The sequence below is a fragment of the Sipha flava genome, unplaced genomic scaffold (genome assembly GCF_003268045.1).
Source record: "Sipha flava isolate LNK unplaced genomic scaffold, YSA_version1 327_pilon_pilon, whole genome shotgun sequence".
NCBI lineage: Eukaryota > Metazoa > Arthropoda > Insecta > Hemiptera > Aphididae > Sipha > Sipha flava.
Genome location: NW_020273015.1, coordinates 51,646 through 76,509, shown reverse-complemented (window position 1 = coordinate 76,509; position 24,864 = coordinate 51,646). Strand labels below are relative to the sequence as shown.

Here is a 24,864-nt window from a genome sequence, read left to right as displayed (position 1 = left end):
AAAAATGATTTAAGATCCAATACAGATGATAACATACTTAATTCACTTTCTGTGTTGTACAGAAAGTGTTGTTCTGTGTGAGTTAGAAATGATGCATTCAGTGGACTAGAGTGAAGTCATACCTTCTTTCTCAGATAAAGTTCGTTATATAACAATTTAATTTGGTCATATATTTTGTTAAGTAAACATTATTGATAAAGTTTGTACATTTTTTTTCATAAATCTGTTTTTATTTAATTTAATACATATATATTATTATTTTTAATCATGATAATGATATAAGTATAATTATTTCTTATTATATAATGTTGAATATATAAAAGTTAATAGCAGTTTTTACTAATACATTTTTAAAAGTTCCCTTCTTTAGTAGGTGTCTAAGGGCCCTGCGACTCTTAAGTTCGCCACTGAGTATATTTTGATAACATAAATACCAATGTAAAATGCATTAGATACTCTGTCCGTGGGAAACGTTGAAAGTATTGATTCTGTCACATATTTGAATTATTGAATTATTTGTAAATCATACCTTTTGATCAGTTTCGATACCAGCTTTAATGAGGCCTAAAGGAAAATACTTATAAATGAGTCCTGGATTTCAGAATTGATCTTATGCCTCATTTTATGAAGCTGTACAAAGTACGATTTTTTAGCGTATATTCTTAGCTTAATATTCCGTTACGCTCAACTAAATGTTGATTATTCCAATTTTAAGATATTATCCTTACTCTAAATAATTTCTATTCATTATGTTTAATAATGACGTCAATTTCATTCAAAACATCATTCAACTGAATCAAAATCTAGATTTAAATTAAATTTATATTAACTGTTGTTTATATAATATACGAGTATAACTAAGTCTCTACTTTTACGAAGTAAATTCATTTCTGTCTGAAGTGAATAACGATTTAAAATGTTGAGCTTAATGGTTGTAATTTTATTACAAGCGGTTTTACTTATACTCTTATGGGAAGTTGTATTTACTTATATTAAAAAAATTATGTTGGAGTTTTCATCTAAATTATATAAATTATACATACTAAATAATACACACTTGTTGATAAAATCTTTAATATGTTTGAAATATCAAGATAAACAAATCCTAATAAAAGTATTTCAGATTGCAAATCAAAATATGCATATTTTATGTAAATTAAATGAGCAGGAATTTATCGTATAAAACGTAATAATATAATTGCTTGCTACTAAATACTTCGAAAAATAAAATAATTTTTTTTTGTTATAATTACCTAACGAATTTGATCCAAAGAAAAAGAATATAACATTATTTGAGAAAATATAACAAGAGCAACAATTATAATTTTTATAACTATCGTTATCCTAGTAATATTTTTTTTCTAAAATGTTAAACTAAAAATTGTTAAAACGAAATAAACAGCTCGTAACTTTTACTAACGTGTAAATTCATCAATGTAGGATTTCAAATAAACAATATACCTATGTATGAACACTTGTACATAAAACATTTTTGAACATTTATTAAAAATATATTATTATAAAATTTAAACAATGCATAAATATCTAATAATTGTAAAAATTAAAATGATTACTTTTGATTAATATTGTGGCATTTTTTTGCTGTCAATAACATAAAATGTAATGCTAAAATAGTTCATAGTGTCAGTAAAGTATAAATTTATTTAATCGCAGTTAATTTTTAAAAATATTTTCAAGTCTACATAGAGTTTTATATTTTTCTCGTATTCCGTGATATGCTATAGTATTTAAATATGTGTCGTTGTACTACATTAGTATGTATAATATAAGAGCAGATTATTTTTTGTATAAAATAAAAACAAAGAAAATATTAATAAGACTTACATTGGCAAACATAAAACAAAAGCAATACGGAATCGTGACTGTTAAAATTAATTTGTGTTCATGATTTGATGCGCACATGTAGAAAAATCTAATCAAAAATATACATTAATTTTGGATTCAACGAATAGACATCTTTACGACGTTCCGAGAGTGATGCATAAAAACATTAATAGTTTTTAAACGCGGTTCAATGCATTGTCTTACACAAATCGTTTTTATTTGTTCGCAGCCAACTTAATTACAACCGCATTACCGAAGTGGGACCATTGGCTTTCAAGGACGCCCAAATAGCCACGGTGTAAGTGTTTGTTAACTGAGAAATCAATAACAGCTCGACCATAGTCCTCAATAAAAATAAAAATAAATAACTTATATCACATGTTTGATCACGTTGTATTGTTGCAGTAACCTGAGAGGCAATCGGAAGCTTCGGAAGCTAGACGCGCAAGCTTTTGTCGGGATTAAAAGTCTCCGTAACCTGTAAGTGTGTTCATGTTCTACAGAAAGATATGATCGTTTACCAAGTTTTTATTAAATAAACACAACCCGATTTGAGTCCGGTGCTCACGCGCACAGCTTTGCACGGTGGAACGTAATATTCGAATAGTTTCAAACATAATTCCACGTAAACTCACGTAACAAGTTTTGTTTGCAACAAATTGAATTAAATGTCATCCGCATAACTTTTGCATCCTTTCCGTTTTATCCGTTTCCACGTTCCCGTCTGCACTGCACTGCTACACGCTGTTACACCCACACTATGTATTTTATTTTCTTGTCGTATCGTCACTGATTCGCGTCTTATTCTTCTTTCGCAGAGACTTGTCGGACACTTCGATTTCGAACCTGCCCACCGCGGGTCTCGAAGAACTGGACGTATTGAAAATCGAAAACACATATACCATGAACATTTTCCCGTCCATTTACAACTTCAAGGTAAAAATTAGTAGTGTAGCGGTACACTCGTTACTATTCATTTGTATTATTTACTTATGTATAAATATATGTATGAGATTTTAGAATATTATGTACGTACATAGGTGGAAGATTAACTAATTAAGGTTGTATAGCATTTATTTTACAAGTTTAGGAATTCGACTGGATTCCTTTTATATCCATGTTAACCGAATTCATTAGTATAGTTTATATTTTGGATTCAACGATTACTACTATACATATATATTGAGCCGAATAGTTTAAATTGTAATCAATTTCGAATGGTTCAAAAACTTTTCGATACAACATTAGTTCGCATATCACATTCACAAAGACTTGGTCAATTGGGTTGATTTTGGTGCATCCAGTAAACTATAAACTATAATAATTCGTTTTAATTATGTTGATTTACGTAGCACAAACTCATGATAATATGTCGAATAGGTGACTATAATAATTAATTTGCAAACTTGATTCACATAAATATACACCTATCACAATATTTAGACTTCAGAAAAATTAAAATGGTATTCAATTTTTTATTATTACTATACTTGAATATGGCCTTATTGATCATTGAGTGTTTGAAAAAATTCCAAAATTCATACAGAAATAACAGAAATAGTAGTATGACATTATTTTTAAATTATATTTAAGAAAATATTACTTAAATGCCCATAAAAGGTAGGTTTTATAACTTCGTCTACCCTTTTAAAAACTAACCAAAGAATATAGAACCGTAATGATTTATTATCTGTTGTAATGAGATATGTAAAAAAATTAACATTATTAGGATGGTTATTACGCATAATATTATCGCAGTGCTATGAATTTATAAGAATACTAATTCAATTAACAATATTTTCTAATACAATATATTTAATAAGAATGTTTTTATTTTGTTTTATAGAACATTAAAGAAGCATGGTTAACATATCCATACCATTGCTGTGCTTTTCATTTTCCAAAAACACACAACCCTCAAGGATACGCAGATCATGAGGTACTACATATTATTATTATTATTAGATCTTTGTGAATATTAATAAAAACAAAGATTCGTTTTATATAAAAAAAAAAAAAAAAAATATATATATATTATAATATAAACTTTTAATACAGGTATTTACATCTTTTTAGAAGTTTGCTCTGATCGAAATTTAATTTTGATCAGTACAGGTATAGAGTGGTTGAATGTCCTATAAAACAAAAATATTAAAAACCTATAGTAATATTTGTTTATTTATTTATTTATTTATTTTTCTAATAATAAACTATTTCTCTCAAAAGTTATATAGTTAATTAATACGTAATATAAAGTCTAACCTTATAGATAAAGCAATTATTAACAATATAAAATAAGCGTTCAGTAATTTGGTAGAAATAACTATAATTTACTTATATTTAACAATTTAATGTTATAAGAAAAGAAAAAAAGATGCAATCATAGGTGGAAATCGAAGTGAAAGAATGTTTTGATATTTTAAGAATATTGGAGATTATTTGGATTAGATAAAGTAACATGTGTCGAAATACATTATTTAATCAAGTCTAGAACAAATGAAAAAACAAAAAAAAAATATAGTTTTTATTTTTTTGTTTTATTTAGAAACTTCGACAGAAGATGTTTCTAGAGTGTAAAAATATAGAATTGGATGCTATTCCCACGGTGAAAACATCACAATCGACGACGGAGAATTTTTTTGGCGATGAAATGTTTCACTCGGGTGGTAAGTTTTCACATTCAAATATACGAGTATATTTATTATATTTTTAAATAATCCATATAATAAATGTATAATATCCACTTTTACAAGTTTAATACCACCTGAAAATTAAAATTAATTTAGACAAATTAAATTATTAAATTAAAATCGGAAATAACTACTTGTTTTATATTTTCAATATGTACTTAAATTTAAAACACTTTTTACGTATAAAAAAAAATATTAGGGTTTACGGTTTACAGTTTAGGGTTTGCATGCAGTATCCAGAATTTGATGATAAAAATTATGTCAAATATAATTTAAAGTTCTTTTTTATGTTTAATTTAAGTAAGATCTTTAAAATATATCTTAAAACAATATTATAATTAGAACAGCATTTAAATTAATAACATTAACTAATATAAACTTATATATGAATAATAATTAACTAATTAACTTTATACTTTTTAACACGAGTTTCGGATTCGTGGCCGTAACTATTACGCGTGGCGTTATTCAAAAGGTGCAGTCGTATGAACCTGTAAGTTAATTCCATGAGTCCGTATCGTCTTAGGGACCACCAGCACCGAACCTAAGTCTTCCAATCTTTCCATCGCGTGGACACGGGAGGCCATGTTAGTTACTGCGCCCTCCACTGGGTCACGTGGGATTGTTTTACTATCTCGCACTGGTTCTATAGCTAAAGTAGGCACTTCAGCAATACCGGATTCAATAGAGGTGCAGGGGATACAATGCACCAGGATCTCAAGTTCTTAGAGACTTCTAAAACCAGCATTTAATATTGTTTCGTTATTCTTATTGTTCTTTTTTTTAATTTCCCTATTAATTAATGTACTAAAATATCATTTTTTTTTTTTTTAGTCGTTTAATACATCAACATTTATTAAATAAATATATAAATATTATGTTGAGCGATTTTTTTTTTTTTTTTTAAGAACCCTCCAAGTGGTATTAGAACCACAGCCTCTTGAAACTTAGATCTTATCCTAAGCATTGCGCTTTAGTCTTGGTGAGGTGGCATCATTTCCGGAGCGACAAACTGCGGCTTATGGTAGGATTGCTTTAGCACCAACTAAATTTTAAGCTGGCGTTGGTGAGTCAACCTAGTGCGTTTCTTTATTTTATTTCTTTATTATTTCTATTTTCTTATCGCCCTTAGTTTATTCTAAATGAAAACTCAATTGATATTCAGGTGGTTAAAACAATACAAATAGTGCATATAATAGAACGTAATTTGCTTTTATTTTATCCGCAAAATGTATTTTTTTTTTTTTTTTATTATTAATAAATCATTTACACAGGTCGCAGGATATCCATAGGCCCAGCACTTGTTTGTTATTTAATGTTCACAAAACGCCATAAACCACAACGCTGTGTTTTCAGTATGAAATTATAATATCGTTATCACGTAACGCAGCCCGCGCGTATGAAACAATATAACATTAAACGAGTACTTACACCAAATACGAAAAATGATAATGATGATAATAATGATAATAAACAATAGATTAGGAAATGCGATTCGAACGGTAAAGTCGAAGATTAATCATTGCTGCGCCAGAAAATAAACATTTCCAAACGAGAATTAGAACACACTTGAAGCTGTACACCACGTGCATGACGTTACGACCCGTAACAATTGATCAGACCTAGTCGCATTCAGTGGCGGGACGGAGACGGATAACGTTCGGCGTCGCGCGGAATATTAATCACGTGTACGTGCTGCGCGGTCGCCCGAGGTTTTACAGATTATAAACGTGTTATCGCTATCACATCCACAAACCTTGGTGCGGCGCCGAGAGACGTTATTTTCGTCACAGCAGCGACGGTTACGGCCGACAATTTCCGTTTTCTTGTCGAGCTCCATTTTAGGGGGGGGGAGCGAAGGGGCGATCGTCCTCCTTGAATCCGTATTTAAGGAATTGATTATATGCAATGCCGTATTACTCGTTAGACGGAGTATGCGCTCGCTTAAGGGCCTCACTCATTTAAAGGGCCTGTAAAAACGGAAAACTATATTTTGTTTGTTTAATAATACCAGTATTTATTTACGAATTTACGGGACAAAAGTCACTATGAAATATAATATATTTTAAGTTATAGGTGTTATATGCAGTAAATAATAATACAATTATTTTGAAAAAGATTGAAATAGTATAATAATTAATTAATTTTTCTTTCAAATAAAAAAATTTAATAAACAATTAATTTATTATTAATAGTTGGTTATTATTAAAGATGTTCATTTAAATTTTTGGACAGTAATGTTAAAGATGTATGCAAGAAATAATTTTGTAGGGCTCAAAATTTTAATTGCCTAGGGGCCCACAAATGTTTGATCCGGTACTGATTATATGTGAGATACACATTTCAAATTGTTTTAATGTGGATCATTTTATAACGAAATCAAATTACGCGTGGCTGTGGATACTAAATTGGGCATTTTGTCGTGTTACCATACTTAGTAAAAATCAAATAAAACACAAGCTTAACTTTCAAAACACAGACAGATGTTAAAAAGAACTACACAAAATTCGATTCTAAGTGGATCCGACATTAGATTTAAAAAAAAAACCACTAATATTAAGGATTCATCTGATTTAAATATTACCAAAAATTTTACTTGTAAATTTTGAGCCTGAATTAAAGAAAAAATTTGAGTCACCCCCCCCCCCTAAAAGTAAGTCTATGCCCCTGTCAAGTTCCCGACCGTCTCCCACGTGAACCGTCCTCCGACACTGGACCCAAACAGTATCGATGAGATGCGGATTTCATTGAAGCAACTGCTTTAAGACTAAAATAGGATGGGTAGGCAATGCTGTACAACAGAAAAGTTTATTACATAGTTTGTACATTTTACATTAAATACTATTATATTTTATTTTGTTTGGACTTCTTTGTTTTAAAAAAAATTAATAATTTTAATCGGGTGGGTACTCGATACACGTAACCGTTTCATTGAAAAATAAACCTCGTGCCACCACTGGACCAGTGCCCCCTGATCGGCTGCGACACCGTGCATGAGTCTGGCACTCGTCGACTAGGGACGCGCGTTTCGGTATATTTCGCTTGTCTCGTCCCGACCCTTCAAACTGAGCTCGCGGGTGACGGAAGAAACGATAGAAACTTTCACTAATAATCATTGTGCTTAAACACTACTCCGATGACGGTTGCAGACGTGACGGTCGGCACCAAGGTGGACGCGGTGTGCGGAAACGTGTCCAAGAACTATTTAGAAGTCAAGTGCTACCCGGCACCGGACGCCTTCAACCCGTGCGAGGACCTGATGGGCAACTGGACGCTGCGGGTGGCTGTGTGGGTCGTGGCGGTGGCCGCGCTGCTTGGAAACATGGCCGTGCTGTTCGTGTTGCTCAGCAGCCGGTTCCGGTTGACTGTTCCCAAGTTCCTCATGTGCAACCTGGCCACGGCCGACTTTTGCATGGGTCTGTACCTGCTGCTAATCGCCTTGATGGACGCCCGGTCGATAGGGCACTATTTCAATCATGCCATATTCTGGCAGAGAGGTAAGAGACATACGATCAATAATCAAACGTTTTTGGCGCTGAGTTGACGGCTAACCGTACTCTAATCCGCGGCTGGGGATTTATTTCCTCCAGATAAGATTTTTTTACTATATTTTTTAAAGACCACTTACCCGGGGCGATTCGATCGCCAACAAGCACTGTTCGTACACACGGTCGGCAAATTGTCCGTCCGCCGACCATTTGGAAATATACACGTTCAAAGTCTATGTATATTTAACGTAGTTGTTGTAATACGTAAAATAACTAGTGAGGTATTTTTGAAAATATCATCACGATGATCATTGTAAAGAATGGTAGTTGATAAAAGTTTAGGATCACCAATAAAAATAATGTATTAATCATATTAATTTTTCGCTAATTTTTAATGTTATCATATTAAAAGGGTCGCTAAAAACCCTGGTGACTTTATAGGGGGCCGTGGCCTAATCGAAAATTGTTGCTCTAGCTCATTATGTGTGTATTTATATATGTTTATATCACTTCTTTATGGCTGTTTCGTCATTTGTACGCGGTCTTCGTCAAAGAGAGGTCTTCACGGAATATATCTCATCGATTGTACCCACTATTTTTACCGGACAGAATGTCTCTAAGCAGGATTGTAGTAAAGGAGGGAAGGTGCGAAAAGAGATTCGCTCCAGTTACAATTCTCGGGAGGGCACCAAAATTAAAAATTTGCATTTTATGTTAAATTTTGCAACAGCCATGGTTATATATTTTATTTACAATTTCAACGTCCTTTAAAATTAAATTAAAGCAGTTGTTGAAAATAATATCTAATCATTAAAATTTTTTTAAATTAAAAAAAAACACATAAGGGAGCATTTTGAAGTTTCACCGTGGACACAATATTTGGCAGTTACGGTATTGCCTCTGCGAGTACTTGGACGGTAAAGAATTAAACCCTTGGGCGGCCGCGATATCCCACTGCGTTATACGGGTGATCTCCACTAACACGAAAATGTTATATATATAATATTTGTATTCATCATTGTTGCTTGTTTCAGCGTTACTTCCCGCTCATGTTCGAAATTCGATCGATTTCAACCAATTATTCCATAGAGCGGATCTGGTTTATCTCTTCGTTTTCAAACTCCCCTATTACTCGTTTAATTACGGACCAATGTCGATAAGTTTCCGATTAGAATAGAACATTTTATCGCTTACGAGATAGTTTACTACACAAGAAAATAGATGAATTGATCTTAATTGGTCTGAATTGGTCAATTCAACCTACTCGCTGTATTTTTGTTCTTTTTTTTTTAACTCTAAGATTTAGACAAAAAACGGGTTACGGTTGTCACGATTTATTAGTTTGTGCATACTAATATGCAGCTTTGTCTTTTTATATTGCGTTTATGTATTTTTTTAATTCGGTACATTTGAAAAAACTAATACGAAATGCGTTTATCATGTGACAGTTATACTGTGTGACACGCGTGTAAAAATAAACAACACTTGTTCAACATTAACGCTGGTATAAAGTTGATTTTGGAAACTAAAATGTTCACAAAAAACTAAAAAGAACACAACCGGAATATAATTACAATCGTTCTTGTGGAATTATTTCTTCGATTATTTATTTAAAATGATATGGTAAGATAGTCCAAAAATACAGTATAATTAACATGTACATTTCCATTTCGGAACGTCGACGCATTGTTCACGAATTCTACGGTATTTTTTTCATGCTTTTGTCCCACTCCATTTTATTTGCGTATTATTCGTTATTTGTTGTATATACATACTTCTTATCATAAAATTTTACTGTCGTTTTTCATTAGATGATCTGTAGCTATTTGTATGTAAATAAATAAACATATATATGTATACATAACGTGTCTCTAAGATAAATAAAATCGATTCCAAGTTCATTATTGTTCTTAAATCACCACCAAAGAACAATATAATAATAATAATAATAATACATACCGTTGCAGTTGTTTAGGTTATTAACATTGATAACGATGGTTTATAATCGGACGTTTAGTTGTATAAAAGGACGTTAAAAACACTGAAAGCATTCCCATCCTTTAAAACGGTAATAACTAAACGCTATAAACGCCGCTTTATAGTGTAACTTTGTGCCTCCATCGCGCGTCGTCGTTGTACCTACATACATACGTATACATTATATACTTGTTATATATATTTGCGCCGTCACTCGTTACTGTCCGTATAAAAGAGATACGCGGAACGGTAAACCAATAATGACGTGTCATAAGATGTATTGTTTGTACTCTTTGAGGGGAAGGTTGCTCGGAACAAGAAAGTTTATTAATCGTTATTGTGCTGTGTGATTATAATTTACTAACATTCGATCAAGCTAATAAAATCGCTCGGTACACGGTTAAATGCGATTGATAGACTTTGAAAATTTTGAAATCGAACAAACATTAATATTATTATACAATAAGTATAAGGTCTTTATTATTATTCTGTACCTTTAATCCCTTATGTTGTATACATCGTTTATCATTATTTTAAGTATTTTGTGTATCATACCTTAAGATATATATTCCAACTATCGAGCTGAATAGTGAATAAAAGCTCTTAAAAAAATAAAATAAGTATAAGATATTTATGTTGTAAGATATTAGTGTATTATTTCACTTGTCGTAACGTAAAATATATTTTTATTTTTTATTACCATCAACATTAATGGATTTTTCAAGTACAATATTACAGCTCTATGCGTCATTTAATATTTATACCTATCGTTGTATCACCGTATATTTGGTTTGATATATATATATTTTCAATAAATAAACTACGATATATGATTATTACGATTATTTGCGTAGCTATGATTGATGTTTAAAAAGTGCAAAACGTATTTATTATTATTATTATTATTTTTTTTTTTTTTGTAAAAATATTACTTTTTAATTCAATCATGGATTTCATGAATTTCGAAAAGAGTCTCATATCTGAAAATTACAATTTTTCAACAAACTAAAAATCTGGTTTTCTTTTGAATTATTTTCTTTATTTTAGCAATTAACAATAGTTAATTAGTTAATTCATCACAATAGAAAAGAGATATAAGTCATTCTCACTCATAGAATATCGCGGTCTATATAAGTAGACGAAAAAATGTAGCAAAGTTTATTTTGATAAAAATAAAAGGAGTTGGGTCCTTTTTGAAATTCACAATTCAATTCAATTAATGATTTCAAATAATATATATATATATATATATATAAATATACATTCATACATCATTATTATCAACAAAACTACTGTTGACGAAATAACGAGAAAATAACCGGAAAGTATCACAAGTAACCCTCGAAAGATGTGAAAACATATACACGAGCTTTAGAAATATACATTTATCGTGTAGAATTTGAAGTAAATATTATTAATTTAATATACGTGCTTTCATATTATTTGTAGGATAGGATTGAAAATTGTTTAAGAATTATATTTGTTCAAAAATAGAATGCATTCTATGCCACCGTTCCATCTTTGTTTAGCCAAGTCATGTAATAGGCTTAAATCTAATGGTGGATGAGGTTCAGAGTATGACAGCGGCTGGTGACAGCCAGACGGTAATATGTGGCCGCCCAGACCTCCCCTACGTCACTATTTTGTGCCGCCACGTCGCAGTCTTGATACCGAACCGATATCGTATACACGGAAAATTTAATACTTATAATAACTATTTAATTAATTATATTTTTAAACTTTTCTCGTTAGATGGCTCATCTGCGAAAAAAGTACTGGCATTTAAAAAAAAAGAAAACTATGCTAATCGGTTCAGTAGAACTTCAAATATAACTGTCACAAAAATCGCCTCCCCTTTTAATAATATAATAGGTATCGAACGTTACGCGAAGAGGGTAACGCTCGAAAATTTTCACCGTCCAAGCGGAAAAATCAGAACGCCGTGTAAAATAGCAATAATAACGATTAAAAAATACTTGTTGTTAAAAAAAACTACCCAGTATAATGTTTTAAAAATCTACAAAAATTATTACATAAGAAAAAATTGTTCATTTCAAGTAGACATTCTATCACAAGAATTATTGTAAGTAAAGCGAACTAATTTGAATAGTTTATTTTAATTGAATATATAAAATCGTCAAAAATGAAAAAATAATTTATTAATGATTAAATAATTAAACATAAAAATAATTGTACACAGAAAAACTGTCTACATCAAACTTGAACTCTTAATTTTTAGTTAATTATGTGCATACAATTTAGAGCATGATATTCTAAAATTTAGAATCTAAATTATAATTTAGTTCTGCCGTGATCGTAGTAATTGTTAAAATTGTGGTGGTAATAATCATTCTGAACTAGAGGTCTCGATTACACGTGTAATGAACTACACGGGTACCCGTGTTTTTAAACAAGACGGGGTTAAGGCCCGTGTAGTAAAAATACCCGTGTATACCCGTGTATTTAAATACCCGTTTTATTAATTCTCATGTATCTAAATACCCGAGAGCTAAAATGAAAAGTAGGTATAACAAATAATACAGAATTCATTTATTTTTTTGTAATTTCATTCATTATAATATCTCAATATTTTAAATTTTGTTTTTTTCCAAAAAAAAGTTGTATTGCCTAATTATTAAATAACAATAAACATATGTATATATAATTCAAACATTAATGGTAATAACAAAAAACATATGTATATATATGAATAGTTCAAACATTAATAGTAATAACAATAATAATATAGTATAAAATAAGTACAAAATAATAATAATAATATTAAATTAATTAACAAGCAATATATATTATGTAATAACGCATAATATAGTGCAATAAATACAAAAGCAATCACTCACAATCTTGGAAGTTATAATAATTGTTTGTTTTGGTAAAGAAAAATCAGCATGTTTAGCGTCTAGGGCGACAAACAACTTCTCTTGGCTGTCACTATGTTTCCAGCGGTTGAGAAACATCTTTCCGAACTTACTGACGTTGCTGGTATACCTAAATATTTCTTTGCCAAAGCTACAATTAGTGGATATTTTGATGCACGTGTCTTCCACCATTCTAGTGCATCAAAATCAAATTTTAACTGTGGTTCTGCCAAGTAATGTTGATACTGAATGTCAGAATCAGATGTATCACAGTTTACTTCATCGCCAAACAAAAATTCAAAAGCATCGTTGTGTTTAGTTACAGATGTTTCAATTTGCATACCGCGATTAATTTCAGCCATTTCGTTTATCAAATTTTTAACCCGTGTTCGAATTTTCTCTCTTTCTTCAACTGTTTCATGCTCTAAGTCTTTGAACCTTGGGTCTAGAAAAGACGCTATTTGCCTAACAGATACGACACTAGAAGGACACCACAGTAATTTGAAACGATCGGAAAGTTCCTTTATTACAGTGGTTTTAAAATGTTCAGCTATTTCATCACTTATATTATGCTTTAAATGCTTTTGTATTACTGCGTTTAGAAGAGGTCTAACCATTGAACTAGAACAATATTTTCTCCACAAGAAATAGTAGTCATAATTTGTAGAGGTTTAAGCAATTGTATTAACGTTTCAATATCTGTCCATTGGTGCTCCGTCACTTCAAATTTATGTGCGATCGTTGTTGTAGTCATCGAACGATCAGCAATAACATTTGAAATTGGGCACCTATTTTTATAAAGGTGCTCAAGCATCATAAATATAGAATTCCATCGTGTTTTACAGCTTTGTATCAAGCTTTCTGTTGGCAAACGTAGTTGTTCTTGCTTATCTTTTAAATATTGACTTGCTAAATTGGAATGCTTAAAATGACAAACTATTTTACTACATATTTCAATTAAATTTTCTATTTTATCATATTTTAGGGCATTGTTGACAGCCAGTTGTAAAGTATGTGCGGCACATGTTAGATCGTTCTTTTCTGTGATATTATCCAGTATATTAACTGCATTCAACAGACTTTTTGTATTATCAGTTAACTGATATAACCTAACTACTGACATAATTTTTTGGTCGATTTCCCATTTATTAAAAGTAATTTCTAGTTGATTCGAAAGATTTGAAGCTGTATGACGATCGTCTAATTTGTGAGTGATCAGGATGTATGATTTTGGGCACCATTGGTCATCAATAAAATGTGCAGTAACTGTTATATATGATTCTTGAGCTATCGATGACCAACAGTCAGATGTGCAACTTACACTCCTGGCGTTTTTTAATTCTTTTTTTATTGAATCTTCAACCGATGATTTGAATCCTTTGAGTCTCTGTTTGATAGCACCTTCCTTACAAATTATATAATTTGGTTCAACTATATTCATAAATTGTTTAAATCCGGAACTAGAACAAAAGGATAAGGATATTTGGTTCATGGCGATCATTTTAGCTAACGCCTAATGGATTTCTTCTGTTCTTTCAGAAGTACAAATTCGGTTTCATTCAAAGTTCTTATTAATATAAGTTCCACGCCGTTTTCGGGGTTGTGGTTCACGAAATTCCGATGATGAGGATGAACATCCAGTATTTAAATTATTTGAAGATGAACGTTGTGTTAAATTAACAACTGTATTACACTCTTCATCTTCATGACAATTATCATCACTAAGAAAAAAATTAAAGTATGACAATAATTACAATTACTTGAATCAATTTTATAGGAATAAAAGTTGGATAATAAAATTATTACATTATGTTTAGCGTATAATATATATTATTTTTATTATTGTTAACGTAATTGTAATTATTATTAGGACAGGTCCAATGTGTACGATGTGAAAAAAATATAAACTATATTACGTCATATGTGTTTATATAACCAAGTATTAAAAAACATATAGTCATAAAAGGAAATAAAGCAAAATGTTTACTTGCATAAGGTAGAATTGAACCTGCTACATCGTGTATACAAAGTGTGAATTCACCACAACGCGGCAACAATTCAAATATTTGTTCAAATAAAATTAGCTTTTAAAGAATAAAAACAACAAAAATAAATTGAACTATTCTACCTAGGTATCGTTTCAACGCCCAAAAATGTAACAGAAAATAAGAGAACATGTTTTAATAAGAATTTTATTATTTTATTGTATGATGTACCAAGAGTTAATATGCTATAAGTTTGTATCATATATATTTTCTTAAACAATTCATTTTATCGTTATGTAAGATTAGGTATTAGGTATTCTTTTATTATTAATTAGGTTTTCTAATTTTTAATCCAGTCCATTTTTTATTTGAATTATTATAAATGAATTAAGTACTTACGTTGGATTTTGAGAGTTTCTACTTATATTGTGAATGAGTTTTAAATATCTTCCAAATGATCCCGTTGATCCATCAGCACAACAAAACACTTTGTTTGAATTATCTTCACATAAGTCACAAAAAGCTTTATCGCCTTGGCGTTTGCCGTATTGCCATACCCAACTTTTAGAACGGTAACTCATTTTTCAAAGATAAATTTTTAATATGTATAATACAAATATTAATACTACACTTTACGTACCAATAGTGAACACAGACACTATAAAGTATGGAACAACTTTAAAATCACCAAAAATGTTTAGATACAAGGCACACATACGTAAACGCAATGCAATAATATTGGCGATAAGATAGCTTTAAGATTGTTAATTCTTTAATCTTAAAACCAGTTTAAGTATTATTATACTTATACTTTATGTTTATACCTATATACAATTATACGATAAACGAATGCATCTTACTAATTTTTAAATGCAACTTATAACTATTCATAACATCTTCAAATAATAATGGGTAGGTAAGTAATTGAGGGCTATACAATTGTTATTATTAATAAATAACCAATTATTGGAATATAGGTACATTACATTATATTATTATTATAAATGTAAATTTTTAAAGTGCATATGAATTCTTCAATAATATGTATTATACACGGGTAATAATAAATAAATATACGGATATACACGGGTATTAAATACACGGGCTTTAATATGTTTTTTGACCGTGTGCCCGGGCTCCGTGTACCCGTGTATTTTAATACCCGTTCACAACCATGACCTCTATTCGGAACATAAATGAGTTACTCTTATATTAATTTAAATTAATTTTAAATAAGTGATTTCAAACATACGTCGACGAAAATTAAATAATATTTCACTTGATGCACCCTACTTGTTAATATCCTACTTTCTTATAAGCTCCGGGGATGCGTTTATTTTTATTTTTGCATTTGTTTTTTTTTTTTAATTTTCGATAGGTATTTAACATAAGTTAATTATGCCGGCGAGAGTGCCCCATTAAGTGTATTTCACGTCTATAGTTAACCCACGTGATGTACGGCAGCAAATAATTGACAGTGTTTTTAAGAGAGAACGAAAGAGAGAGAGAGAGAGAGAGAGAGAGAGAGAGAGATAAAGGTCTCGACAATTGTACGATATCCTTTTGAGCGTCTGTTAACTTAAGATTAATTTAACTAATAGGACCAGGGTTCGAAATGGACCGGAACGCACTAAAACACAGTTTCTGTTCACGTCAAATTTTTTTTTAGCGTTCCGGTTCGTAAAAAAAAATACGTTCACCATCCCGTTCAAACAAATTTTTACTGTAACTACCATATTTTGGTAAAATTTAAAAATTTTGCATAATTGTTCATTATTAAATATTTAATAAACGTAAAACATGCATAACTACATTTTTCGCTTATCTATAAGATAATTGCCGTCCGCTGATAGTGTAATTTAGCTTTATTTACACAATACGTATGTGAATTTTAAAAGTTAAAAATAAAGTATTAAGTTGTTTGATTTATAAACTATAATAAATTTAGGATTATCTGTTGTTGACATAACTCTGATTTTCCAAACCTTGATCTATAATTTCGAATGGAAAGTCAAAAGAAACTTAAAAGTCTAGTTTGAGAAAAAAAATATTTGAACACAAAAAATTTGACGTTAATATAAATCATTAGAATTACATAAAAAATAAAAAAAAAAACAAATAGAAAAAAGTTTTGAAATCAAATTATTGAAAGTATTGAAATCAAAATTCACTACTACTGAAAATTTTTTTAGAATTATTTATAAAATTGTAAGAACTCAAAAGCCTTACCGAATTACCTTACCGAATAAATAATTGATTAACAAGTTTTAAATGGTATGAATATAGAAAATATTTTACACTCTGATAAAACATCTGTGGATATAGCACCCCACATAGCATCAGAGATGAAAAAAAATGATTTGCCAAAGTGTAATTTTAACTAAAACAGTATAAAATAGTAGGTATATTTTATGTATTAAAAAAGGCTTAGTATTTCAGGAAGGGGAAATTATAATTTTGGTTGGTTAAAGCCCCAAAACCTATGGTATGTTTCCAAAGAAAAAAAGAGTTCTGGTTCAGAAAATTTTTCATTTCGAACACTAAATAGGAGGTATTTTTTTTTCGAACAAGTGTGTACGGTGCAGCCCGTAAACACTTGTTCTATGATTAATTTCGCCAGCTTCGTTGACAGATGCAAAACATTAGGTCAAACATGACGGTATTACAATGATATGCGAACCATAAATGTACTTATAAGTAATCGAAAATCATTGTCAACAAATTAGATGCTAGTAGATGGAAGATTTCAATGGTTAAAATTTTGCCGCAAGCAATTTACACCTTTATAAACAATTTTAACGAACCTCTTAGAACAGATAAATAATTGGACCTGGTAAATACGGCTCTGCAGGATTTTACGCGACCAATCGTAATATGTGACCGTGAGTTTTAGAACGCGTACCGACGTTATAGCATGTATGGGCGATCTATTTGCATACGACGTGTACGTGCAAACATTATTGTTCGAACGCAAATTCGTGAAATGAGTGTACGTTGCACTTGTTATCCACGACCAGCAGTGGTGGACACCACCGACACGAGTGCCGGAGACGGTGCCGTTGGCTAGATTTCAATGGCACGCGAAAAAATAAAAAATAAAATAAACTCTGTAACAGGATTAATTAAATACTTCACACAGTGTTTTTAAACGGATTATATTATTATTATTATTAATGTGGATTGTAAATATGTATGTTGTGTTTAAATTTTACCTGCACGTATCTTGGCACGTAAAACGTTCGAAAGATTCGAGCGTAGAATTTCACCGATAGAGTCAAAAAATAATCTATCCACATGGACGTCCGGGCTATCTTGTCGTGCAGTAATATACGTATATCAGTGGCTTTTTACTGGTTGAATGCCAGATAATGAAAAATAATATATTTCGTTTATGAAATCTAAATTTAACTATAAATAATTTTTTATACTACTCTTTAAACTCTATAAACCTATTCAAGATATTCACGCAAAAAGTTTTAACTTAAAAAAAAAAAAAAATTAAAAACAACTGTTATCGACAATTTATTTTTATTATTTTTATTGGAGACATTTTAACAGAAAATATTATACCTCGACCATTGGTGGGGCGAACAGAAATACATGTGTATACAACATAATATTATTTCGTCATGTTCTATGTTCGTCCTCAGGTATCGGATGCAAGATCGCCGGTTTCTTGACCGTGTTCTCGTGCATGCTGTCCGTGTTCACGTTGATGATAATCACTGGTGAACGGTGGTACACCATCACATACGCTATTCACCTGAACCGGCGACTGAAGCTGGGAGCCTCCGTCAACATAATGGCCGTCGGCTGGATCTTCTCGGTGGTCATGGGCGCGTTACCGTTGATGGGCACCACCGGATACTCGAGAACCAGGTACGTTGGTGTTCGGTGGCGATGTTACTGCACGATTTCCTAAATTAATAAATTTACTAAGTATTAAATGTTCACAATTTTTCGGAAAACGATTCATCCCTGAAAAATTGTTAGGTTTCCGATTTACAGCACTCTTTGGGCTTATAAGGTTTGCGGTAACTCTCCGCATGGCGCGAATAACGGTTGTAAATACGGTAATAGTACGTTAGAAAGTGGTTGTGCGTGTAAGACAGTATGTAACAAGAAACTCGTTTGAGGCGGGAGATGCTGAAAGTTATGCTTTGGCAGGGAAGTCATTATTTCGATGAGACACCTCTCACCTTGAAGGCCATGCTTCTGTTCGAACATTTCCAATGAGTTATGTTAAGGTATCTCGCAATCATATCCAATACCAAGTCTGTGGTTATACCGATGTGTACTTGTAATACAGGCATACGGCCGTTGTGCGAATACTGACACGTGAAAATGCTATACGTAACAAGTATAGGTAGGTTGCGATTTAATGTATTTTTCTTTTCAATAGTTTAACTGCAACCCATTTTACGTTTTTATAGAATTTTTTCCATCTGTTTGAAATCAAAAATCAAAAATAAATATTTCGTCTCAATTTCTTTGCTACACAAAAAATAAAAATAAAACGAAAAAACTCTTTCGAATTATTATTCATAAGACTAATAAAATATAAACATAATTATTCGATTAAAAATTATAATTATGTTTTATAATTACAACTTTTTTTTAGTTAACAATACAATAATCCACTCGGTAAAATTATTTATAAATTCATAATTTCATCTTCAATTTTAAAACTTAATAAATATGTTTCAGGAATTTGTAGTATTTCGAATTTTATGAGTGATGATATTTATAATGCGATCAACTTATAAAGAATTTTTACAATTCTAAAAGATAATTTATTAAAAAAAAACACCATTTTTAAACTTTAATATTAGCCTTCAGAAGCGAAAGGATTTCTGTGACTTAATTCAAAAGAAAACACACCGAAATAAAAATATTTGAATATTTTACCTTATTTTGTATAGTAGTTGAATTCGATATTTTTGAAATTTTGTTGTATTGAACATTATTTGCACGAACCACTATTATTGTGTTAGTTATGATTGGAAAAATATACATTGAACTTTATTTAAACACGTTAACTTCGTAAATTATAACTTTCAGTCCAATATTGTACCGGTATATTACGGTACCTATAAGGATATAATGTCTACGTGCTGGTTTTAGAATGATTTTTATTTGATCTCACTAAAGCTTCAAAATTGTTATAAATCTAAACGTTCTTCACACTTTAAATAACTATTAAAATACGTGGATTCTGGGTCCAACAACGACCGAGGAGTGCGATGAATATTCGAAATATCAAAAATAAAAATATTTCTATAATTGTACATGGATTAGTATGCCGACGGATGCGGTATAATACATTATTGAGTAAGTTTATATTATTTTTCTGTTCCTTTTTTGCGGAAACGTACACCTACGGTGGTATACAATATTCTGACTAGCATACGAGCAGCCAACGATAAACAAGTGGTGTGCGTGCATTTTTTTTTATTTATTTATTTTTTTTTTTTTTTACTACCCGGCGAATATGAACACATAAATCCGAGGCGCGAAAGGGATTCGATTTACGACGAATAAAATCTCGGGGGATAAATATATATACATACATTTATATCTGGCCGTGTGTGCCCTGCTAAAACCGTTAATAGTTTTCATCTTAGACGTTATGGCATTTTCTCGTGACAAAACGCGCGCGATAAACGTTCGCTTGTATTCCGGTTCCATACGCGCGCGGCCAAATCGATCTGTGCTTATCGATGTAGTGCACCGCTATGCAGTGGCGTATATATATATCTTTTGTACGAAGGAGAGGATCAGTTGTAAACAAATTATTATGGAAGAAAAGTTCCTAAACCTATGTACCTGCATATTTAGATAATAAATAATAAAATTTATTTATATTGAATGTGTCAAAATAAAAATCTACAATAAATCTTTGCAATATTTTTTCGTTTCCTTATGATTTCCATACATTAAGAATACTATTTTATATAATTTTAAAAAGGCCTATGGGGGGACCTAACCCCCCCCCCCTGTATACGCCCCTGCCGCTATGTGTAACCGCAACAGCAGCAGATGTACAATCGATTGTAATAAATTTTAATTATACACAAATATATAAGTATACGCATTATATAATAAAATATTATATGCAATAATCGCTCCGGTCAATTGCGCGGGGCGAAAATAGAAAAAGCAAATTATTATTTATTATTTTTCCGCGTAACGGCAGTCCATAATATTACAATAGTATAACACTGATCACCGGAAAGTATTATTTTATACAATATCTTAGAGGTCGGAGTGGATGGCTTCTCCACCCGAATCCCAGTGCAACTGTAAAACCTTAGAGTCATTCATACTTATTATACTGAATTGTATAAATATAAGTACAACTGAATAAAAACATTTTTTTAACCTGTTTATTGGCTTTTAATGTGGCAGCACGACATTGTCTGCGCTGCTTACGGAAATCGTTTTCAATCATTAATATATATTTTAACGGTCCTCATTTATAATATTTAAAAACATAGTCCATTGCTGGTTCTGACCTTCGTTGGGTGTACGTTATTTCCAGAATGAAAATTACTATAAATACTATTGTTATATGTGTGACTGGACGCATCCCGTAACAGTTACCGAACTCGATATCCTATCTCACTCGTACAAAGTGATTGAATAATTTATTATTTCGAGACAAACAATATTCTTGTTATTTCTATTGTGCATCATCCAACACTTATCTTCATAGTCCCGTCAATTCTTAAGACCAGATTAAATATGAATTATTATATTGTTCGGAGTAAGAACTTAATAATCTTGCTAGTGTTTTTATTTTTTTTAATGGGTTTCGGTACTAAATAATCACCGCAACAATTATTATTTTATGTTCTGTAATTACGGGTAACGATTTTAGATTCGAAAGACCATTAGTTTTCATCGATTTCAGAAATAAAATAAACACTTAAATAATTAATTTTCAACGACTCGTAACAGTATACTGTTATTGTATAACGATGATGTAGCCGAGTAATCGGTGTGTAACGATGTGCAACCGAAAAATAAAAGCAGTCGGTAATTAAAGTCGCACTTGCGCGCGTACTCTGTGTACATGGCAATAGACACTGTACACTTTGCACCGTCTGATTATTCGTGCCCGATCGAAAAACGTCCTTACTATTAGTTTGATTTTCACTGGATTATTTTTTTTTTTTTTTTGAGATCGCAACGTCGAACATAAAACGTTAGCGTTCACATAACGCCCGAATTAAACTGTTGTCTAATCTAAATTAAATGTAATACACGGTTCTACGCCAAACGGTTCGAATTTCGTACGGTATACGTTACCAATTTGTTCCAAGACATACTTGTATATCGTATACGCAAAAACGTATATCTAAGTACTCCACGGGATATTTCTGTAGCGGAACTTACACCATGTATCAGTCACTTTCGGTCAGAAATCAGTGACGCATACCAGCGTCGTTGTCATACGGATCGGCCAAATGTTTTTAACCATATTATAATTCAAAACTAAGCGTGAACACGACAAAAGTCACAACGGTATATGCTACGAAATGTAAATTATTTTTAAGCCCCGTCACATTTCAATTGTAATTCCCACTCAGCGATCCGCTCTTAACACGAAATATCCTATTTTATCGGTGACAGTTATGTCGACCTAAAAATAATCCGAGACTTGAACTAAAAAATCGTTTTTCGGGCTGGTTGATCAAACGGCTCGGGGTAAGGACGTGATCCTTCTGATTCCGAAAGAATGGTACAGAATCGCATAAATGGTCGAGAGGAGGGATACGTATATTTATAAATAAAAAAAAAAACCCAAAGTGTTGCTAACGTTCTTAACGTGTAAATAATGCCGTACGACTGTACTGCGAACCAGATGTTCCCAGTCGGTTAGGTTATGGCCTACGGTCACAACTTAAACCAGACACCCAGGTCGTATTTCGACTAATGAATCGGTTTTCGTGCCGGTTTACGGGCGAAGCTTTCTTTGCTTGTCCGTGATCCGGTCCGACCTTACCGAAACCGACCGCCTTTAAGGGATTAAAAAAAAAAAAAAAAAAATTAAAAATTAATAAAAATAAACAAACGACGACACCGTTGTCGTGACGCGGTTGTTCACAGCATCTGCTTGCCCATGGACCACACCACGTTCGCGGACAAGCTGTACCTGTTCTCGCTGCTCATGTTCAACGGGGTGGCGTTCGTGGTGATATGCGCGTGCTACGCGAAGATGTACGTGTCGATCCGGGGCGGCCGCGAGGCGGTGGCGTCCGTGGCCCGGTCCGACATGACGGTGGCCAAGCGCATGGCGCTGCTGGTGTTCACGGACTTTGCGTGCTGGGCCCCGGTGGCGTTCTTCGGGCTGACCGCGCTGGCCGGCTATCCGCTGATCGACGTGCCCAAGACCAAGATACTGCTGGTGTTCTTCTACCCGCTCAACTCGTGCGCCAACCCGTACCTGTACGCGCTGCTCACGCAGCAGTACCGCCGCGACCTGTTCGTACTGCTCAGCCGGTTCGGCGTGTGTAGCCGCCGCGCGGACGAATACAAGGGCACGGGCCCGGTGCCGTGTGGCCGGCGCAAGACGTACTGCAACGATGCGCGACACCACGACCACCGTCGCGGCGGCGGTTTCGGCGGCGGCTTCGGAGGCGGCGGCGGTGGTGGTCGAGGCAGCGGCGGCGACGGTGACGGCGGAGGCTTCGGCGGTGGCGGTGGTGGCGGTTTCGGCGACTCGTCCGGCCAGGGCGGCAGCAGCAGCCATCACCGCGGCTCCGTCATGACCACCGTCACGTCCGTCGACTCCGTGGCCGCGTGCCGGCCCGGATCGCTCACGCCGCTCCAAGAGCTCAACTGCGTCGACTACGCACACCAATCGTCCGGGCCGCCACTCGCGCCGCACAGCCTGGAACTGTTGCCGTTGCAGCACGGCGTAGACGCTTGACACGTGGCCACTGCTTCGACCACCGTCACCGCCGCCGCCGCCGCCGTGGTGACCGCCTTCGACGACGATTACGACGACGACGGCGACGTGACCGACGTGTCCGTCGTCCTGGTGTCCACGCAAAGGACCGCGTAACGTACGCCGCTAGGCCACGTCTCTTCACCTGCACGCCGATCACCTCTCGAACCCAGGTAGTTCATTGTTTTTCCTTCGAACCGTCTCCCGGACGGGTCAATGGCAATTCGAACATACCTAATTTGAACATACATAGGTATTGCGTCTCTGTGTACTCGGACGGCCTACCGCGTGTCTTCTTCATCGGGATCGATGTACGATCAACGTGCGCGTTGGAAACGACGCGCGATCTATTTTTTTCTCTTTGGTCGGACGGTTTGCGATTTTAAATCCTATTCGAACGGTCATTTTCAGACGGTCGTTCGAATCGCGTCTGCACTCTAACATTTAACGTCGGAATGGACACATTCACGTTTTTGTGGTTTGCCACGAAATCTTCAACATGATGCAACTATGTCACTATGCAATGACTTCTCGATAACCTATTTTATCGTGATCAAAGGAGTTATTATTCATAATAATAAGATCGATTCGGCAATTCGCCGCACCCGTTATCGATGCCGATTAAACTAACCTGATATTGGATGCGATCTGAGTAACTGTTCGGTAACGGGAACGGTAACGGTAGGCAACTCGGGTGACCCTTTTTATATTTTTATTTTTTGTTAAGCAAAGTATTCGGTAAGTCATTTTCGGCACTAACGAGAGGCGATTCGATTGCGCCCAACTATGCAACACTTATTCATCGTTGGAACAGCGATAAGTTCTATCTGTGTTTTGTTTTCACGGCAAACCTATATTTATTATTACAGTATGTTCACAAGTGCATAACTCTGTTTCGGAACACTTCCCATTGTTCACCAAAAGTCCGAAAAAAAAACAACTGTCTTCCATATGATATTTGCAATAGTAACAACCGTGTTTAAAAAAAGGAAGGTACTGTTTTTCATTTGGATGAAAAATCATCTCGTTTGGACATCGTTTCAACGCCGC

General features: G+C 33.2%; 1 protein-coding gene across 1 annotated transcript in view; it reads left to right on the top strand.

The window, feature by feature from the left end:
* Positions 1–24,657, top strand: part of LOC112686876 (lutropin-choriogonadotropic hormone receptor-like) — a 121,330-nt gene extending 96,673 nt beyond the window's left edge. Inside the window, exons 8-15 of the mRNA XM_025559339.1 lie at positions 2,075–2,143; positions 2,251–2,325; positions 2,664–2,781; positions 3,692–3,784; positions 4,391–4,511; positions 7,685–8,032; positions 18,512–18,740; positions 22,974–24,657. Coding sequence (XP_025415124.1) covers positions 2,075–2,143; positions 2,251–2,325; positions 2,664–2,781; positions 3,692–3,784; positions 4,391–4,511; positions 7,685–8,032; positions 18,512–18,740; positions 22,974–23,796 — 1,876 coding nt within the window. The 3' untranslated portion in view covers positions 23,797–24,657. The remainder of the gene's footprint in view (positions 1–2,074; positions 2,144–2,250; positions 2,326–2,663; positions 2,782–3,691; positions 3,785–4,390; positions 4,512–7,684; positions 8,033–18,511; positions 18,741–22,973) is intronic.
* The last annotated feature ends 207 nt before the right edge of the window (positions 24,658–24,864 follow it).